We start from the raw sequence: 18,233 nt of genomic DNA on the forward strand, positions 1-18,233 counted from the left end.
ATACGTCAACATCTCAGACACTTACTTGTTCTAAATTAGGCTGGATTCTGTGAGACGGGTTTCCACACTGGATGAGGCATACTGGAATTATGGCAGGAAGTGGGACAGTCAATGAGAGACTGAAAAGTGCCAAGGACGACTCCGGAGGCAAATCTTGGGTTCGAGATCACAGCTTTACAGGAAGGTCTATTTCCGAAAAAGATTCACTCTGTGGGCCAAGTAAATCTCAAAGTCTATCAGAATTTATTAAACACATACAAACCATAGACCGCGTGGGAGAAGCGGGCAACACAATTCCCTTCAAACATTTCACATGTAATGAGGGGTTGATGGTTAGCCTTTTGGGGATCATGGAAGGACAGCACATGCACATAGTCCAAAATGTCCTTCAGAAACGGGAATCCTTGCTCAGGTAGTTGCCGTATTCTAGGCACTTTGCTCCATACCTTCTGGAAGACCTAAAACGTAATGTTTGACAACCCTGCAGAGAAAAGAGTAAACAATTAATACAAACTCAAGACTTCATTATGTATTATGTAAGAAGTGAAGCATCAAGGATGTGGTACCACATATGAAAGAACGACATCATAACTCAGGAGGGCTAATCGATCAGTGGGTTACACCTCAAAGCTCATGTTTGCTTTACATTGCTGGGGACAAACATATTTTTTCCTTTCTGCAAAAGGAAGAGCTACAGACTTTACCTGGGCTATTCTGCCTTTATGACAAAGAGCACGAAAGAAACTGTTTCCGCACAACCACAATCTCCTCAAACTGCAGTACTCAATTTGAGCCGGTGGCGGCCACTGGCACTCATGTTTCGGAAACAATACCTATTTATCCGCATGAGGGAAAAATACAAAAAATGGAAAGAAGGAGGAAGAGAAAGACAGAAAAACCATCACAAAGGGAGAAAGAAGGAATCTGCAAAAGCGAGATAAATGGGCAGGTAGTGTCTGGTAGTGGGTGAAAGATGCATGAGGTAGATTTAAGACTATGCAGTGTTTCTATTGGGTGCGCCGACATTCAATTGTAACAGCAGCGGGCTTCTGAGCAGAGCCCTGGACACCTGCACTCACTTTTCTACAAGTTAAGCACTGTTAAACTGGAATCATGAGAATTTGTTGGGTGATTCCAGACACACTTTGAACTTACTCAGGATTCAGGGATAGTTCCCCTGTGGGATACACTTGTATTCTTCGAGAATATCGAGACAAAAATATTGTGCTACAAACACATCATTGATCAAGTATTGATTGCTCAATACCATATATGTGAGTGTTGATTTACTACACTTAACTTCACATCTATGAATTCTGACGACGTATATCAATATATTGGCTATAATTGTCTTGTATCAGAATATTTTTGGGATCAATATTCTCACAAACAACCCCCATTACTGGTAAGACTATGTCTTGCTTTCATTTTCTATGGTCTGTTAGTTCAGGGCTCAGTGCGAGTTCAGGACACATGCTCCAGGACTAATGAACTGGGTGAGCTCGTTATTGTAATGTAATGTAATGTAATGTAAAAGACATTTATAGAGCGCACTGCAACCCATCGGGCATCCTGGCGCTAAAGAGGGAAAAACAGTAAAAGACAACTGTGATCTGAATCAGCTAGAGGTTAAGTTCTAGGAAAGAGCCAGGTTTTTATTAAGAGGCATTTTGTTAAATTTAGATGGCCAGCCCTGCTGGGTTGGACAGAACAATTTGTTAAGAGTCTGACAGGGCCCCCAAGCACATATTCTGTTCTGGGGCAATGCGCAGCATCCGTGTTCTGGACTGTAAGTATTCACATTTACTAGCAGAATGGACCTCTGAAAAAGATTTTCCTTGCTTTACTTTTATTTATCAAAATGTATTTGCTGTGTTATTGAGGAATTTGCAGGAGTTTGAAGTTGTCGCATATCAGGAGTGAGTGCTGCAGATTCACATGCTGTGCACACTCCTGCCACCTAGTGTTGGGCCCGTACTCTACAATTTGTTTTTCTCAAGGAAGTCTTTTATGCTTGACGCTGCAGGCTGTATCTCCTCACCCTAGAGGTAATGAGCATGTTCAACGCTCCTTTGTTAGATTGTAATGTTTTTTTTCCCTGCCATGCAGGGAGTGAGGATATAGTCTGCTAGGTTTGCGTTTTCTGTTGAGCATGTTTGGATTTTGTGTTTACGTGACATCATCTAATACCTGCCCGGGGGGGCATGTGAATCTGCAGCATTACACACTACAAATAGATGCTTACAGGGTAAGTAACATACTCCATTCGTAACATGTGTTGGCTCCAGATACACATGCAATGCATAGATTGTAAAGCAGTACTCCTCTCACGGTGGCTATAGTCAACAAATGGTTTATTTGCTTGAAATAATGTGCGTAGACCATTTGTCCCACTATAGACTGTTGTCTGGCTTGTACATCCACACAATAGTGTTTGGTAAAAGCGTGTGGGTTTGTCCATGTAGCCGCTTTACAAATATCTGTTAACAGGATATTTCCTAAGAAGGACATTGATGCTCCCATTTTTGCATTATGGGTAGTTCTCTTTTTGTTTTTATGTAGCAAATGTGGATGCATTTAACAATCCATCTAGCAATTCCTGCCTATGAGATGGCATTACCCTTCCTTGAATTTGCAAATCGACAAATTGTTGTTGTGTTTTTCTAAAGGTTTTAAATCTTTCGACATAGTACAAGGTCTCGTTTAACATGTGTATGTAGTGCAGTTTTTGCAATTGTCTCCTGGTTTTGGGAAGAAAACCGGTAGATCGATTGCATCTGATTTAAGTGAAAAGGTGAGATTACTTTTGGCAGAAACTTTGGTTTTGTGAGTAGAAAAATTGTGTTTTGGAAAACCTGGAAATAAGGATCCTCAATAGTTAGTGCTAACGTGTTTTAGTGACTAGGAAAGCCACTTTCCATGTTAGGAATTGCAACTTGCAATTAAGCATAGGTTTGAAGGGTGTGGGTATAAATTTTGTTAACACAATGTTTAGGTTCTATGATGGTACAAGTGGTCTACGTGGTGGAATTACTCTTTTGAGTCCCTCAGTGAAGCTTTTATTACTGGGATGCGAAAAATAGATTGATGTGTTCTGTTTTGCAGATATGCAACGATTGCTGCTAAATGAAGTCTGATGGAAGCATATGCTAGATGTGATTTCTGAAGATGTAACAAGTAACATACCAGTTGTTGTTCAGATGGAGCTCAAGGGTCTATATTGTGTGCAGCACAATAGTGTACAAAGTGTTTCCATTTTGCTGCATAACACGCCCTTCTGGTTGGTCTTTTGGCTTCCTTTAGAAAGTTCATATATTCTGCTGACCTCTGGATATTGGGAAGCTTGTCGTGATGTACTAGGGACTGCTCTAGTAGTGTTGTGTTTCACGGCTTTCATGCCCATAGCTCCAACATGAGAATCATTTTGAGTATGTTGTCTGAGTTTCCTGACCAGGTATAGAGTGAGTGCGAGAGGAGGAAAGGTGTATGCAAATATCCCTGACCAGATCATCCATAGAGCACCGACTTTGCACCGTGGATGTGGGTTCCTAGATGCAAAGTTTTAGTGTTTTGTGTTTTCTGCCATGGCAAAGAGATCTATTGTTGGTGTTCCCCATCATGGGAACTTTGTGTATAGAACTTGAGTGTGGACTTCCCATTCATGGACTTGTTGTTGCACCCTTCTTAGTAGGCCTGCTATGAAGTTGTCCACTCCTGGTATGTATTGTACCAGGAGGTGGACTTTGTGACTGATGGTCCATTTCCATATGAGTTGCTCTAGTTGAGACAGCTGAAATTAATGGGCCCCTCCCTGTTTCTGGATGTAGTACATTGCTGTCGTATTGTCTGTACGCAGGATATTCTTACCCGTTTGATAGGTAGAAATGATTTGAGAGCCACTTGTATGGCTAGTAGCTCTAGAACATTGATGTGAAACGTTTGTTAACGTGCAAACCACTGACCCTGTACTGTAATGTACTCCATGTGAGCACCCCAACCCATGCCTGATGCATCTGCAGTGATGGCCACTCGCGGGACTGGGTCCTTGGAGGCTCCCCCTTTTGTGTGTTCTGTGTATTCCACCATTTTAGTGCCTTACGGACCCAGGGTGAAACCAAAGCGGAGATCGTCCAAGTTGCTCCTCACTTTTGACCATTGAGATGCTGAACACTCCTGTAGAAGCGTCATATGTAGTCTTGCACGTGGAACTATTGCTATGCAAGACGCCATCATTCATAGGAGACTCATCACCATTCTGACTGACAGGCGACGATGTAGCAGAAAAAGAGTCAGTTGGTTATGGAGATTGAGAACCCACTGTGGATTGAGGTAAGCTTTTGCTGTGGCCGAATGGAGTATGGCTCCAAGATAAAGTTGTGTTTGAAGAAGTAAACAGGATTTTGTTGCATCTGTTGTAAATCCCAATTTCTGTAAGAGGTTGATAGTGGTCTGTGTGTCCTGTAGACATTTTGGTTTGATGAGACTTTTGAACAGCTAATTGTCCAGGAAAGACATGAATGTTTTCCCTTCTCTGACTTGCTGCTACTACAGCTTGACATTTGGTGAATGCACATTGGGCTGTTTCACCAAATGGCAGTACTCTGAACTGATAAAGACGTCCACTTACCACAAACGGAAGTACCGACGATGTGCAGGGTGGATCGGAATATGAAAGTGTGTGTGTGTCCTTCAGATCTAATGTTGTCATGAAGTTGCCCACTTGAAGTAGTGGTATCACATCCTGTAGTGTCACCATGTGAAAGTGTTCAGAAAGGATGTGCAAACTGAGTGGGCGTAGGTCCAATATGGGATGGAGCATTCCATCCTTTTTGGGTATTAAGAAGTACAGGGAGTATACTCCCGTTCCTTGGTGTTTGAATGGGACAGTTTCTATTGCCCTTTTTGTAGCACTCTTTCAGCAGGGTAGGTGATGAAGATTGAGGGTGTGTTTTCTTGGTGGGATATTTGGGGGTTGACTTTTCAGCTCTTGGCAATATCACTGACTGATGATATCTTTACACCCACTGGTCTTTGGGCCACAACTGATGGAATTGTCATAGCCTTTCACCGACAGGTGTTGTGTGATCGGGAAGAATAGTTGTTAAGTCACTGCTTTGTGGTAAAGACTCCCTTTGTGGGTATTCCTCCACCTTTTCCTCATGATTTGAAACCACTTCTGTAATATCCTTTCCCTGATTGCTGGTGGTATTGTTGCTGCTGGCACTGGTAACTTGACGTCCCAGAGTTTTTTCCTTGAGGCCCTTTCTCCTTGGTACCTTTGAAAGGGCTCGTGTTTTTGCATTTTAGACTGCAGCGCTCTCATTCATTTTGCGGTCTCTGTGACCTTTTTTATTTTTTCAAGTTGTGTGTCAACATCTGGACCAAAGAGGTACTCGCTATCAAATGGGATATTCAAAACTTGCTGTTTCGCTTCCGGGATAAAACTGGATATAGGAAGCCAAGCATGTCTGTGGAGCATTAGAGAGGCAGTGATCCCTCTTGCAGCTGTGGCTCCGCTGTCTAGAGCGCAGCGGACTGTTGCATTAGATATTTGTCTTCCCTCTGCATTTAAATCTTCATCTTTGTTTGTGTATTGCTCAGGGAGAAGGTGTAAGAGGTCTTCATTTCATCCGAAGTAGAAGTAGCTCTATTGTAGCGTGATAGGAGGCCCACCGAATTTGCAATTCTCCAACGATTGGCATGTCCTGTTGCAACACTTTTTCTAGCAGCATCAATGCGCTAACTTTCTTTTTGGGAGGCGAAGCATCCCCAGTGCTTTGTGATGCTGCCCGTTTATGCGCTGTAGTCACAACTAAGGATTTTGCAGTAGTGTGACCTCTGATGTAGAGAGGGTCTGAAGGTGAAGGCCTGTACTTTCTCTCAATTCTGGGTGTAAGTAACTTTGATTTGATTAGGTAATTAAATATCTCCTTAGATACTTTAATCATGGAGCCTATCATTGGTAGGTACTGCACTGTGCACTCTTTCCTGGAAAGTGTCTCTACCAGGAAATCTGTCTCCTCCTCTACTAAGCGGTGGCAATTTAAGATACTCTGCTACCCTCTGAATTACACTATGATACGAAGAGGTATCATCTGGTGGAGATGCCTTGGCTGAGATAGGTGGTTCTATATCCCTGTCTGGAAGAACCCCATCATAGTCATCCCATGGGTCTCCGCTTTGTTGCGTGTCTCTCCGTGAATCAGAGTAATAAGTGTCGTGTTCAGGGCTGTCTCCTGTCTTTTGAGTGGGCGAAGGTGACTATGTGTGCAGTGATATTGGGTGACTTTGTGGAATGGTGCTTGTTGCTCTATAGTCTGTTGCCACCCATTTCGACAGTGGCTGTGTAAAATCCAAGTATTGACTTTGTCACTTGGAAGTTTATTTAGGATGCTGTTTCTGCATAAATTCTTGAAGATCTTCAAATATAAGCCTTCTTCCTCTTGCATTATACAGGTTTATGTGGTGTCTTTGCTTGTGTCTCTGGCGTTGATGTTGTTGTGGCCGAGGAAGGTGGCTTTGTTTTTGGTATCGTACGAGCCAAGGTTTTCTTCTGCGTTGAAGAGTAACAATGGTCTTTCCCATTTGTTCAAGTTGTGGAGTGTTTCAATTCCGTATGACGCTTGTGCGGCTCTGAATATTTGTCCAAAGCATGACATGGATGTTTTGCTGGTACCCCTGTGGGTTCTGAAATAGATGGGTGTTTCAGCATTAAGGTCAGCCTGGCGTCAGCTCCATGCCTGTCCTTAGGCCTTGTTGCCCGATTGGGGTCGAGAATGTTTTCACACCGTCCCAGCTCCAAAGGCTGTGGTGCACCTTGGCATTGAGGGTGAGGTTTATGTAATTTATTTTTTTAATGGAGTCCTGAGGGTAGGAAAGAAGTTAACGAGTTTAAAAGTTAAAAGTTGAGGCTGTCGGACAGTCGACAGTGCTAGTCTTTGACTGGGGATTTCCAGCTGATGGAGAGTTAAATTCTTCAGGTGGTATGAAGAATGATTGCTTCTGGTGAATAGCGTGATCATTTAACTGATGTACTTGGTGGCCTGGTGTGTGTCATGTCGTGTGTCATTTTGTGTGTCATGGTGTGTGTCATGGGATGTGTGTGTGTGTGTGTGTGTGTGTGTGAGTGTGAGTGTCATGGTGTGTGTGTGTGTGAAGGGTGCATGATGGAGATGTTTGCATGTGTGGTTTTCATGTGTGTATGGTGTGCGAGTGCTGTGTGTGCATGGATGGCATGGCACAAGTGTTTCAGTGTGTGTGTGTGTGTGTGTGTATGTGTGTTGTGGCAGTATTTATGTATGAGTGTCTGCTTTCGTGTATGTTGTGTGCACGCATGTTTAGATGGTGTGTATGTGTGAAATTTTCCTGTGGCTCAGCACATCCTAAAGAAACCTGAGGATTTCTTATGCTCACCCATCTCCTTCTATATCAGACCCAATCTTTTATCCTAGACTAGGAGTCCTATTATCCTGGATTAGCAGTCCTATATCTAGATAATGAACAGCAAAAATGCTAGTACCTGGAACAGAAATAACAGGCCTGGTTTAGAGTTTGGCCTCTGTCGCAAATGTGTCGGTGAACCCTGTCCCCTCGCCTCATTTAGTGTCAGGTGGACCGTAATCATTCAGTCAATGGAGCCCCCGTTGCCTCTGTCAATGCAATATGTCCTCCGTTGGCCAGACAGAGTAGAGGCCATAGGAGAAGAGCTTTACATCATACACCCTATTTGGTCACTGTCACACGGTAGTTGTAGGTGTCTTTTTCTTCAGATTCATTGGCTATCCAAGGTAGCAGGTTGCAATACGCAGGTTATTTCTACTTGAATTAATTGAGTTGGGGGATGGTGTAAAGCACAATCTATACTCTGGCAAGAGGAAGACAGGCAGCTGTTCAACCGAGAGAAGCCTAGGTGGGTGGATCGTCCGAAGGATAGGTGACCTAGGTCAATCAGTTCAAGAGTCACATAGAGAACTTCTACCTAATAGTGTATTCAGCCACTTTTTCCCAAGACTTGTGGAGGGCAAACAAGGCAAACATGCTGAATAGAATCAACTCACCTTCAGAAAAAAAAAATCACTGATTGATTGCTATTCAGAGGAGATCCCAATATCCACTAAACAGAGGTACAGTCTTCCTCAGAGGATTTTCTGCTGGGGCCATTTCATACTCCGCTGCAGCACCTCCCATTTCCCACAGGACAGGGGTATACAATGATTCTTTAGATCTTAAACACAGGCGGTTTTTCTGCTGGCTGTTGTCATTACAAGGACTGGAGTTCTCAAAGTCTCCTGTTTCTGTTATGGTTGCCGATGATAGGAAATGAACAAATGTTGTAAGCTGCTTTCGAGCATTCTTTCTCCACTTTCATCTTTGCCATCTTCCAGGTTTGCATCTTTTCATGGGGGACTGTTAGGAGAAACTTTCCACGTGGCTTCCTTTCAACAGGCTGCAACTCTAGCTAGTAAATTCATCAGTTGAATGGAGAGTCTTTGCTGATAGCTATTATAGTCAGGTCCTCAGTTTACTTAGAAGACTATGCTCCCAGTTTACTGGACAGTGCAAAGTCTTCAGTAGTAAGGAATCCATCATTACACAGTTATTAAAGAATGATCACATTTCAAGCATTGTTGTGTCCAGTTCAGATCCATATTGGATAATGTATGCAGTGTTTCGTGGAGAAAAGACCTCTGTACCTGCATTGCAAAGGATTCTCTGTTGATCTCCACACACCTTTCTCTGGATATTCACCGCGAGATCCTGGATCACTCAATTGCAGCAAGAGAACACATCTTTTAGTAGAAAGACTACTAGTGTTCATCCTGTTGGGTCTTCTGATTATGGCTTCTTTCTTTTCATACGTACCAAATAACAATGTTCACAAGGAACTCACATTGAAAATCAATGACAAATTTCGCAGTTAAAATAACTGCAATGCTTAATCATACAAAATATATATATATACACTGGTTCACTCTTCTATATATTCCTGCATTAATCAGACAAATCATATAGATACTTCAGACAAGCTCACAACTTTTCAAATGATGATACATAACTTCTTTCTTTTCATTTCCTCTTCTGAACATGGAAGTCTAGTGTTGATTTAAATTAAAAATGACTGCCGATTCCTTGCTTTTCATTATGTAGTTTAATTGTCTGTATTCAGGTTGATTGTTTATGATTCTACCCTGACATGGGACCTCTAAATTATTAATTATTTGTTTCTTTGGCCCCCCCAACACCCCTCATGTGATGTTTCTTTATTTGATGTGAACTTGTTTCTCTGATTTTTCTGGAAATGAATTGCCACAAATTGCAGGTTCTATCTCATCTGATGAACAGCTATGATACCTGTCCTCCCTTTTCTGTACTAAGAGGGCATGGTGACAGGTGTATTGTGCAGCATTGTGCAATCTCAATGATGGTCCCCTCTATTGTCCTCTCTGCCCAGGGGCACCCAATATTTCTGCCTATAAATATTAGCCAGGACTCCATCCACTTCCACACAAAGAGTAGTAGTCTCATCTGTCACAAGGATCCTGGAAAAATGAGATAGGACTTTCATCCTCACAAGAGTAATAAGGCACACAGAGGGTCCAACTGGCTAGGAAACTAGAAACCCCACTAAAACCTTCCTATCAGCAACAGAAGGACAATGCGGATGGTCGGCCCAAGGACATCAAGATGCTTTGAAATGGGCACTGAGAGCTACAGAAAAAGGCAAGAAGTCAGTGATGAGCACTTCCATCATGCGGGCCGAACGAGGTGTATTCGGCAAAACCCATTGATAGGCCTTACAGGACTTCTTGGGCAAACTCCAATGTTCTAATGAGTGGGTAGGATAGACTGGGCCAAATGACTTGGAATTCAACCCCCTTGGGGAAAGGATCAGTAGAAAGACCAAGGTTTACTGTGAAGGCGATATCCTTCCTGATTTCCCTGCTGAGCCTGAACTCACGCCTCCACTTCACTTCCTTCTAAGCTCGCAGGATGGCTCTCACCTGGTATCGGGCATCTATCGCCATGTGAGAATTTGCGGCCTACCGCCGGAGGCCTCTGCGAGACGGCATTGGTCTACTGAACTGGCTGTTGACCTAACTGACGCCCAACGGTCATACTGTTGCGCTCTAACAGCCCGTATTTCGGCTAGCTGCAGGCTCAAGATCATACATTACAAATTTTTGCAGCGCTTATACTATACCCCAATGAAGAAATACAGATTTCAATTATCTGATTCTGACCGTTGCGAACGTTGCCGTGCTGAGCATGCTGACTTTCTGCACCTAGCCTGGGAGTGCCCCTCTGTGCAGGACTATTGGCAGCAGGTACATGGCGCCCTTGAATCCATGACCAGGACATCCATACCACCAGACCCGGTCCTGATGCTGTTGGGACACACACCACACATCCCCTCGACATGCAGGAAGTTCGTAGACGTTGCGCTTCTCCTAGCAAAACGGCGCGTCGCCTGTAGGTGGGGCCGTGGCAGGGCCCCGAAATTCAAGGACTGGCTTGCTGATATGACATATAGCCAAGATCAGCACACAGTTTTCACTGAATTACTCCCGATATCTAGCAAGCCGAGAGACATTTGGGGCCCCTTGGTTACATATCTTCACGCCCAGATGGCTCGAGATGATGATTTGGAGGGAGACGACAACCGAGATGATAATGTTGTCCAGTTATAATGTATCCTTGTTCCCCGCAGGTCCTACTTTGTTTTTTTTGCTGTCGATGCTTCTACTGTGTATTAGGAGTGATTGTCACCATCTTCTTCCCCACTGATCTAGTATTGCTCACTATTGCACTGCTCTGTCCTGTTTGACATAGCTCATTGTATTTTTCTATGATATGCTTCAACGTTCTGGATGGTTGCTAAGTATTATTACAACTGCCTTGCCATTGCTCATTATACAGGTTCCCTGCCGTACCACTCTGTCGATACTATGTTCATATTGAATTGATGTGCCATGCAGCAACTGATGTATATTTTGATTGATATTTTCTTTACCTTATGACCCAGCCACTGTATTGTCTTCTTTTTCTCTTTTTTTCTTCTGTTTGTTTGGTGTTTTTCTTGTTTTGTTGCAAAATACCAATAAACAAAGTTTTTTTAAAAAAGGAACAAAAAAAACTGTTAACCCCTTCCATGGCAGAGGTTATATTATTTAAATAAGCTTTAAGATATATGACGATGTTATTAGCTTAAAGCTTCATCAGTGAGATGTCCTCTGCCATGGTTGAAACTGGTTTTAGAGATCAAATAAATACTACCAGAAGTTCAATAAATAAAGCAAAAGTTATACGATGTAAAAAAAAAAAGAAAAAAAAAAGGTTTACTGTGAAGGCCTGTGTGAGGCACCATGGGCCCATTGTATCTCATTGTTGTGCTCCAGGCACAAAAAAGGTGTATAGTAAAACCCTGAATAAACATCTAGTACTCATAACCTAATAAAACAATTCTTAAAATTGAGGCAACAAATCCCAAAAAAGGTTCGCAAAGAAAAGAGCATGCAAGCTGAACAGAAAAATCTCTTCATGTGACCACAGAGTGTGCCTACGATTCTGGAAGCTACGAGCCTTTTATGTCCTGTGCAGGGATCGGGGGTCTTTTAAGATACTTTGTGTGCGATACAATGATGTCTGTGCTGCTATGGCAACCCACGAGACAGGAAGACAGCGAGTACTGGTGTACTAATAACTATTTTCTGTATAAATTATGCATTTTCCTAGGTGCTGATCCGAATTATTTTGCAAATATATTCCATTTAGTTAAATGCATTTTGGTATACGCCGCTATATCGCATGCACTACACTGCATGACAATAACATCACATCGACCTAACCACTACATCGCAAGGTAAGCATAGGTTAAAGTATGAATAGTAATTATATATTTGCCACAACAAAGTAGTGGTAGATTATGTAGTGGATATTGTAGGTGAATATTAACAACTTCAATACTGTTCCACTCAACCTTGCATTTTTCCAACTGTTCTTCAAAACATTGGTTTGCCTTATTACCTCCCATAAATGTATCTACTAAAAGTAAAATTGTGTTCCAGGCTACGGTTTGCAACATCGTAACATAATCCTGAATTTTTTTGCAGTAGACCACTTATACACAGAACACGTGCAGATAACCTCAAATATTAGACTCAAACACGAGTAACAAGTCTCACTTTCTCACTAAGGAACTCCTTCCCTGATAAGTGATAAACAATCTAGCACAAATACTGTTTGTGCTCTGAGTCAATATTTACACCCATTTATCACTTTTGTAGTGAATAATGGGGAACACCAGATGAAAAAGGTTTCCACAACAGTTTTTGTTCATAGTATTACCCATAATGCACAATTTTGCAATAGCAACTCCCTCCAAGTAGGTCCTAAATGAAACTGCTCCTGGAATAAATATGAACTGATATTTATGAATATATGCATCTTGTAATGGGTGCATAGTGACAACCTGGAACACAAAGCATTTGCGCCCAAGTTTTCAGTTTGTGCCCAATTCAAGAAGAGACTCCTATTCTTTCATGTTTAATGTCTATCCCTTATCAGGATCTCTTTTTACATGTTGCAGTGCCCCCTCTTACTGCTGTGTAATAATTTCCACCTATTTTGATACAAAAACATCTTTGTAAAAGGCACATCTTTGTCACACTTGTTCGCAATCATGCCCTATATAAGAACAAGGTCTGAATTACTGTTTCTTCTCGAAGAAGCTTGTTTGATACGACTGATGACTGGTTGGCGGCTATGAAAGTGACGGTCTGCAGTGGTGAGGAATCCTTCCTTACCCAGTTGTCGCTTGTCTTTAGTTGCCCAGCAGATGCAGTAGTGAAGCAGCAACTGTTCCAACAGCTCCTTCTCGTCCAAGAACTCAAGCTTCTCGATTCTGGGGAAGAGAAGAGACGCGGTCAATGTACGGCTCCGCCAGAAGGCAGAGAGGCAAAGAGGCACTAAGAATCAAGATGGTAAAGACAGCTAGAACACATAGGAAATGACAGTTCACCAAGACTTTCCATGCACAGAACCTCAAGAGAAACAATCTACTTCAGTAGACGTTGTGTTTGTAAGTTAAATTATTCTTTAGCACAACTCACAATATTAATATAAGCAAATGGTTCCACTAACTAGATGACTACTACAAACTAGAGGATCTGCAAAGATGTTTTTCTTTTAACGTACGCAAAGTCCTTTGGACAACTTTGTGAACGCTCACAAGCGTAGCACTTAACCACATTTGTGTAATGGTTCTGCATAAGATATTCTTCACAGAAAATAGCTACATTTTAGTTACTTTCATTTCAAACAGGTTTACGAGATACTGGTGATACAACACCTGCAGGGTTTTTCTCAATAACATTTTGCACTTTAAAATTCGGAGACATGTCAATGTGGAAGAACGGGTGAAATGAGGGATAACATGCGGAAATTGGCATGGAAACACTGATTTCTGTTGTTATGTCCTATGCAGAGGAAAACCCGGAAAGAGGCATTAATACAATGTAAAAGAAAATTTAATTTCAACTTAGAGTTAGGTTGAGTCTGTACGAGTTTACTGACAAAAAATTAACATTCTGTGGATCACAAAATAAACTAACCGGTGGGCCGTCCTTAAATCATCAGAAGAGACAAGCTAGCCAAGTACAGGCGAGACTCAAATTTATGTTCTACTACACACATAAGTCTAGTATTTTTCACATAACATTCTCACAACAAGCAGGCGCTTAGCTGAGTTCATAAGAACTATAGAAAATGGTCTGCAAAAGTTTAAAAAAAGTGTTTTAACAGTTTTCGCCAAAGCAATTTTTTCTCATCTTGTCATCTCGAACGTCAATTCAGAGAGCCTAGAACATCCTGTAGGCAGTGTTAGTATGTGCAAGAAAACATGGTTAAAGCGAGCTATAGATAGGCTAAGAGAGAAGAAACATTAAATATATTCCTCAATTAGATCCAAAAATTAAAACACACTGCAGTAGTTGACTGCACATTTACTGGATCGCATCTCCTGTGGCACACATCATGAGGTGGTGATGTTCTGCAGAATTCTGTTGTGCACTGAAAACTTCTAAGAACTCTGCATGCATTCTTCAGCTTGGCTGAGTTCAATTCCAGTGAAAATTATTTCACTTTGCAGGGACATTTTGCTTGCTATATGGAGAAAAACATGGCAGTGGTCCGTGGAAGAAAGTTGCTATCGATATTACATATTTGGATATTTGGATATTTGGTTTGGGTAAGTGTCCTAAGTATGCCAGTATTGTTGTGGATTATGTTTCTAGATGTCCTGAGGTAAAGTTCATGGAGCAGAACACATCTAAAGTTGTAATTGATTTTTTGAGTGAATTGTTTGACAGAGTGCCTGAAGGCATCGTTTCGGACAATGGTGTTCAATTTTGTGTCTGAAGAAATGAAAGGATTTTTGCTGAAGTCTGGTATTTGGTAATTGAATTGATGAGGTCACAAATCATGTGCATTAATATTGAAAGGAACAGAGAAAAAGAAGACCTTGGTGGAGAATGCGAATGATGGGTTTGATATTGGATATTGGGTTAGAGTGTTGATGGGGCACCAAACAAATAGGTGTGCATCTAAATGCTCACGTCCTCTTCAAGTTAGGAGGGTGAATACATTTACCCTTTTACTTAGTGATGGGAATGTTTGGAACAGTAAGAATGTTGTGAAGTTTCCAGATTGGAGCAAATGTGACAAGGAGATGCCTGGTTCCAGTGGAAAGGGTTCATTACGAGCAGATGTTAATTCAAGAGGAAATGGTAACACAAGAGTGCTTTGTGATCGTACGGAGCTTCGTTTTTCATTAAACGTCCTGACTGCATGATGAGTAGCTGTACGGGTGAGTGAGTGGCTGTGTGAGTGTATTTTAATTTCCTACATTCTATGTTAGTATGCATTCGGTTTACGGACATTCGTTGTAGTTGTCCATGGCTCTGCATTTTGTTTCATTGTAATCTTTTTACATCATTTTGTTGTACTTAATGGATTTTATCTTTTTTAAGATGTATTTATTTCTTAGCCTTCAGTCTTATTTCCATTTGTATTTATTTTCTTTAAGATGGAAGAAATTTGGTATCTACGCTATTTAGAGTGCAAAGTTTGGGATTCCAGATTAGTATGTGGGAAGCGGCAGTTGTATGAAGGATCCCCTCCGCTTGGTGGTATCAGGATAAAACTCCTACCAGATACAGCTATCCCGCGGTAAGTGTCTTCATTTCACCGGGCCTGTTTTCTGTCCTATTCCGATCCTAGGTACGCAAGGGCTATATGATGGAGGAACTGCGCTCCCAGATGTAAGGAAGTATTACCCTCTCACCCATCTATTTGTAATAGGTGACTGGCTCTTACCTTGCATCGAGAACCTCCCCCCCAATGGAGAGACTACTCTTGATCCAAAGAGGTAGTATGTTAGGTTTCCATGAGAATCTAAAGGTGTGGAGACTGCCAGAACTCAAAACAGGTGGTGTTAGATATGTTGAAAATGGCCTGTCAATCGGTGGCCTGGAAAGAAAAACTAACACAAGCACCCCCTTTATGACACAGCCGTATAATGACTGAGGATGGAGATTATAAAAATGAGAGATTATAAAAATGGAACACAATTGGGATATTAAAGATCAACTTAGACAAGTTCTTTCTAAATACACTAGAGATATTGAAATTGTGGTCCACCCACCCCTGGAAAACAGATCATTCTATAATCGATGCAGAAGAAAGCTGTATCACCAGCATATAAAGCACTAGTGAATAATATCCCCAATGCCCTTGGACGACTGAGGGTAAAATGGAAGGAAGACTTGAGATCCACAGAGAATGAAGAGTGGGAGCAAGTAGATCTGGCTTTAGGTTAAACTCAAAATCTGACACCACATTTGTTAGACTAGAAAATAGATATGCAGGAATGAGGGCGATAACCAATATTTAAAGGGATGTAGGCAAGACCGTACCTTAACACGCAGCTGCAATGTCCTTGAATAGTGAGGTTTTGTAGGTTTATGGTGAATTATCTGGCATTGGTATGAGACATGTCACCAGTCTCTACCCTAAACTAGTGATACTGGGCATGTGGGGTGATACTGCTCCCTCAAAATACGTCAGAAGATATAGGCCTAATGGTTGTTATAAGTGAAATTGCTAGGATGCGGGGTAGTCTTTATTTACCTGCTTGACTGAAAAATATAGATTGGTGTATGATGGCTGAAAACGAAATAAGGGGAGAGGTTGTCCAGGGTCATTTAATAAAATCTGGAAGAAATGGCGCGAGATTCCTAATTTGGAATACGTGAAAGACCTTACGGGTTATACATAGAGGAGACGTGGCTGGTCTCCGATGATTCGCTGTGTGATGCCTTCAGTGTTTTATAAATCTTACAATGTGCATAAGATTGACAGGAGGTTGTGAACAGGTCTTATAACAAGTTGATGTTCATCAAATACACTGTAAGCATAACTGTCTAATGTCTATATTTGGCTGCTGTCACATGGTTACGTGCTGATGTTCTAGAAAAATGAATACATTAAAAAAAATAGTACATCTAGAGTAATCGGCCCTGACAAAATCAACAGTTTTAGCTTTTATGCAGTGATTTAGTTTTGTTAAGCTTCTGCAAGACAGAGAACAAGTACCATGTCAGCATCAGTAGTGCTAAGCTTCATTCACACACTGAATAGAAGAGGCACCACGTGACCAAAGTCATGACGCAAGCAAGCTTGTTCCACACATAGAAGGCCTACATTTAGACTAGTGAACTAAATCAGAGGAAAAGTCGTGGCACAGTATTTATGCGACGGCGTTCAAAATCAGCATAGTTACTCCTGATAAGCTGGCTACAATAAACTAGGTGCAAAGAAGTTTATTGCGAGTTTTCAATATTTAAGTGTAGGGACCACACACATATTTCTAGGTAGTAATGGCAGTGCTTAATTTGAGCTGGTGGTCTCTGGTGCTCGGCACTAGCACTTAACTGTTAAAACCGGCACTCCCACATGGTGCCGCTGTTTATCTAATTTAGAGATGAGCACACCAACAGGTGTTTATTAATTTAATTTGCAGTAATAATAACTAATGCCTGCCACTCAAGCCATTCATATAACTTTGGGGGCCTGGAATAGTCTGAATTGTCACACTTGTAGCGGTGTGACAGTAGTTGTGTTGGTAGTATTATTGGCAGCTATAGCAGGGGAAATGAGTGGTACACGCGTCAATGGTCTCCTGAGGAGTGCCCTGGCACTTTGTTTTTCTTTTTTTACAAATTAAGCACTGAGTAATGGCCAAAGTTCTTCGTATACTGTAATACATCAAACAGGAGGAGGAACAGGTTTAATGAGCAGTAATCCAATTACCACACATGTAATACGTTTTACTGTGCTCTGTAAATGAGGGCCATGGAAGCAGCAGTAGTCAACAGAGCGGCGAGACCCGTCCTCCCCTTCGGTGTAAAACAGGCACTAAGCAGCAGCAGGGCCTTTCCTCAGACACAAACAGAGCAGCTTGGCACAGTATCAGTGCACACTGCATTTAGACACACAGACCAGGAGCAGTTCAGGCTGCAGGGCGCAGGAAAAGAAAAACAAACAGAAAGGCTAACAAGGCCTCCTCTGGATTGTTATTTTCTGATCTGGAATCCACCACTGATGGTTGCCAAAACAGATAAAACGAATGTATGACGATACTACGCAACCATGTTAATCGCTGTATCTTACAACCCGGGTTTTTCAACGCAAGTCGTTTCAACGACTTGCGCTGGAGGGCGCTGGACTTAGGGATAGTACTATTTACTATTCCAACGCCAGTCTATGTATAGTAGGGAAGGTGTTGGATAGTAAATCGTACTATTCCTTAGCTTACAGTGCCCTCCAGCGCAAGTCATTGAAACGACTTGCGTTGTAAAACCCGCGTTGTAAATCTACTGCAGTGAAACTCCCGCGTAGTAAAGGTCGTCTCCCGATAAAACATCCAGACCATTAGAAGAAGGCTACAGACAATAGTTAATAGTGTTGTGTTAAGCACCTTACAAATGTTGTCACAATATACTACTCCTATTATTATTACTACTACTACTACTACTGCTACTAACCACCATAATAACTAGTTATTTAAACCATGACCTGTACATAGGTCACCTTACTGTAGGCGAAACATACAAATAGAAGGCCAGAAACTAGGTAAAGGATATCATGGTGCAATGATCAGACAAGCCAAACTCTCA

The 18,233-nt window shown here is 41.8% G+C and overlaps 1 protein-coding gene across 1 annotated transcript in view; it reads right to left on the reverse strand.

The window, feature by feature from the left end:
- Positions 1–220: 220 nt before the first annotated feature.
- Positions 221–18,233, reverse strand: part of LCMT1 (leucine carboxyl methyltransferase 1) — a 172,807-nt gene continuing 154,794 nt past the window's right edge. Inside the window, exons 10-11 of the mRNA XM_078664171.1 lie at positions 12,804–12,901; positions 221–481 (exon numbers count right to left, since the gene is read on the reverse strand). Of these exons, the coding sequence (XP_078520297.1) occupies positions 459–481; positions 12,804–12,901 (121 nt within the window). The 3' untranslated portion in view covers positions 221–458. The remainder of the gene's footprint in view (positions 482–12,803; positions 12,902–18,233) is intronic.

Source organism: Lissotriton helveticus, chromosome 10 (assembly GCF_964261635.1).
Source record: "Lissotriton helveticus chromosome 10, aLisHel1.1, whole genome shotgun sequence".
NCBI classification, from domain to species: Eukaryota; Metazoa; Chordata; class Amphibia; order Caudata; family Salamandridae; genus Lissotriton; species Lissotriton helveticus.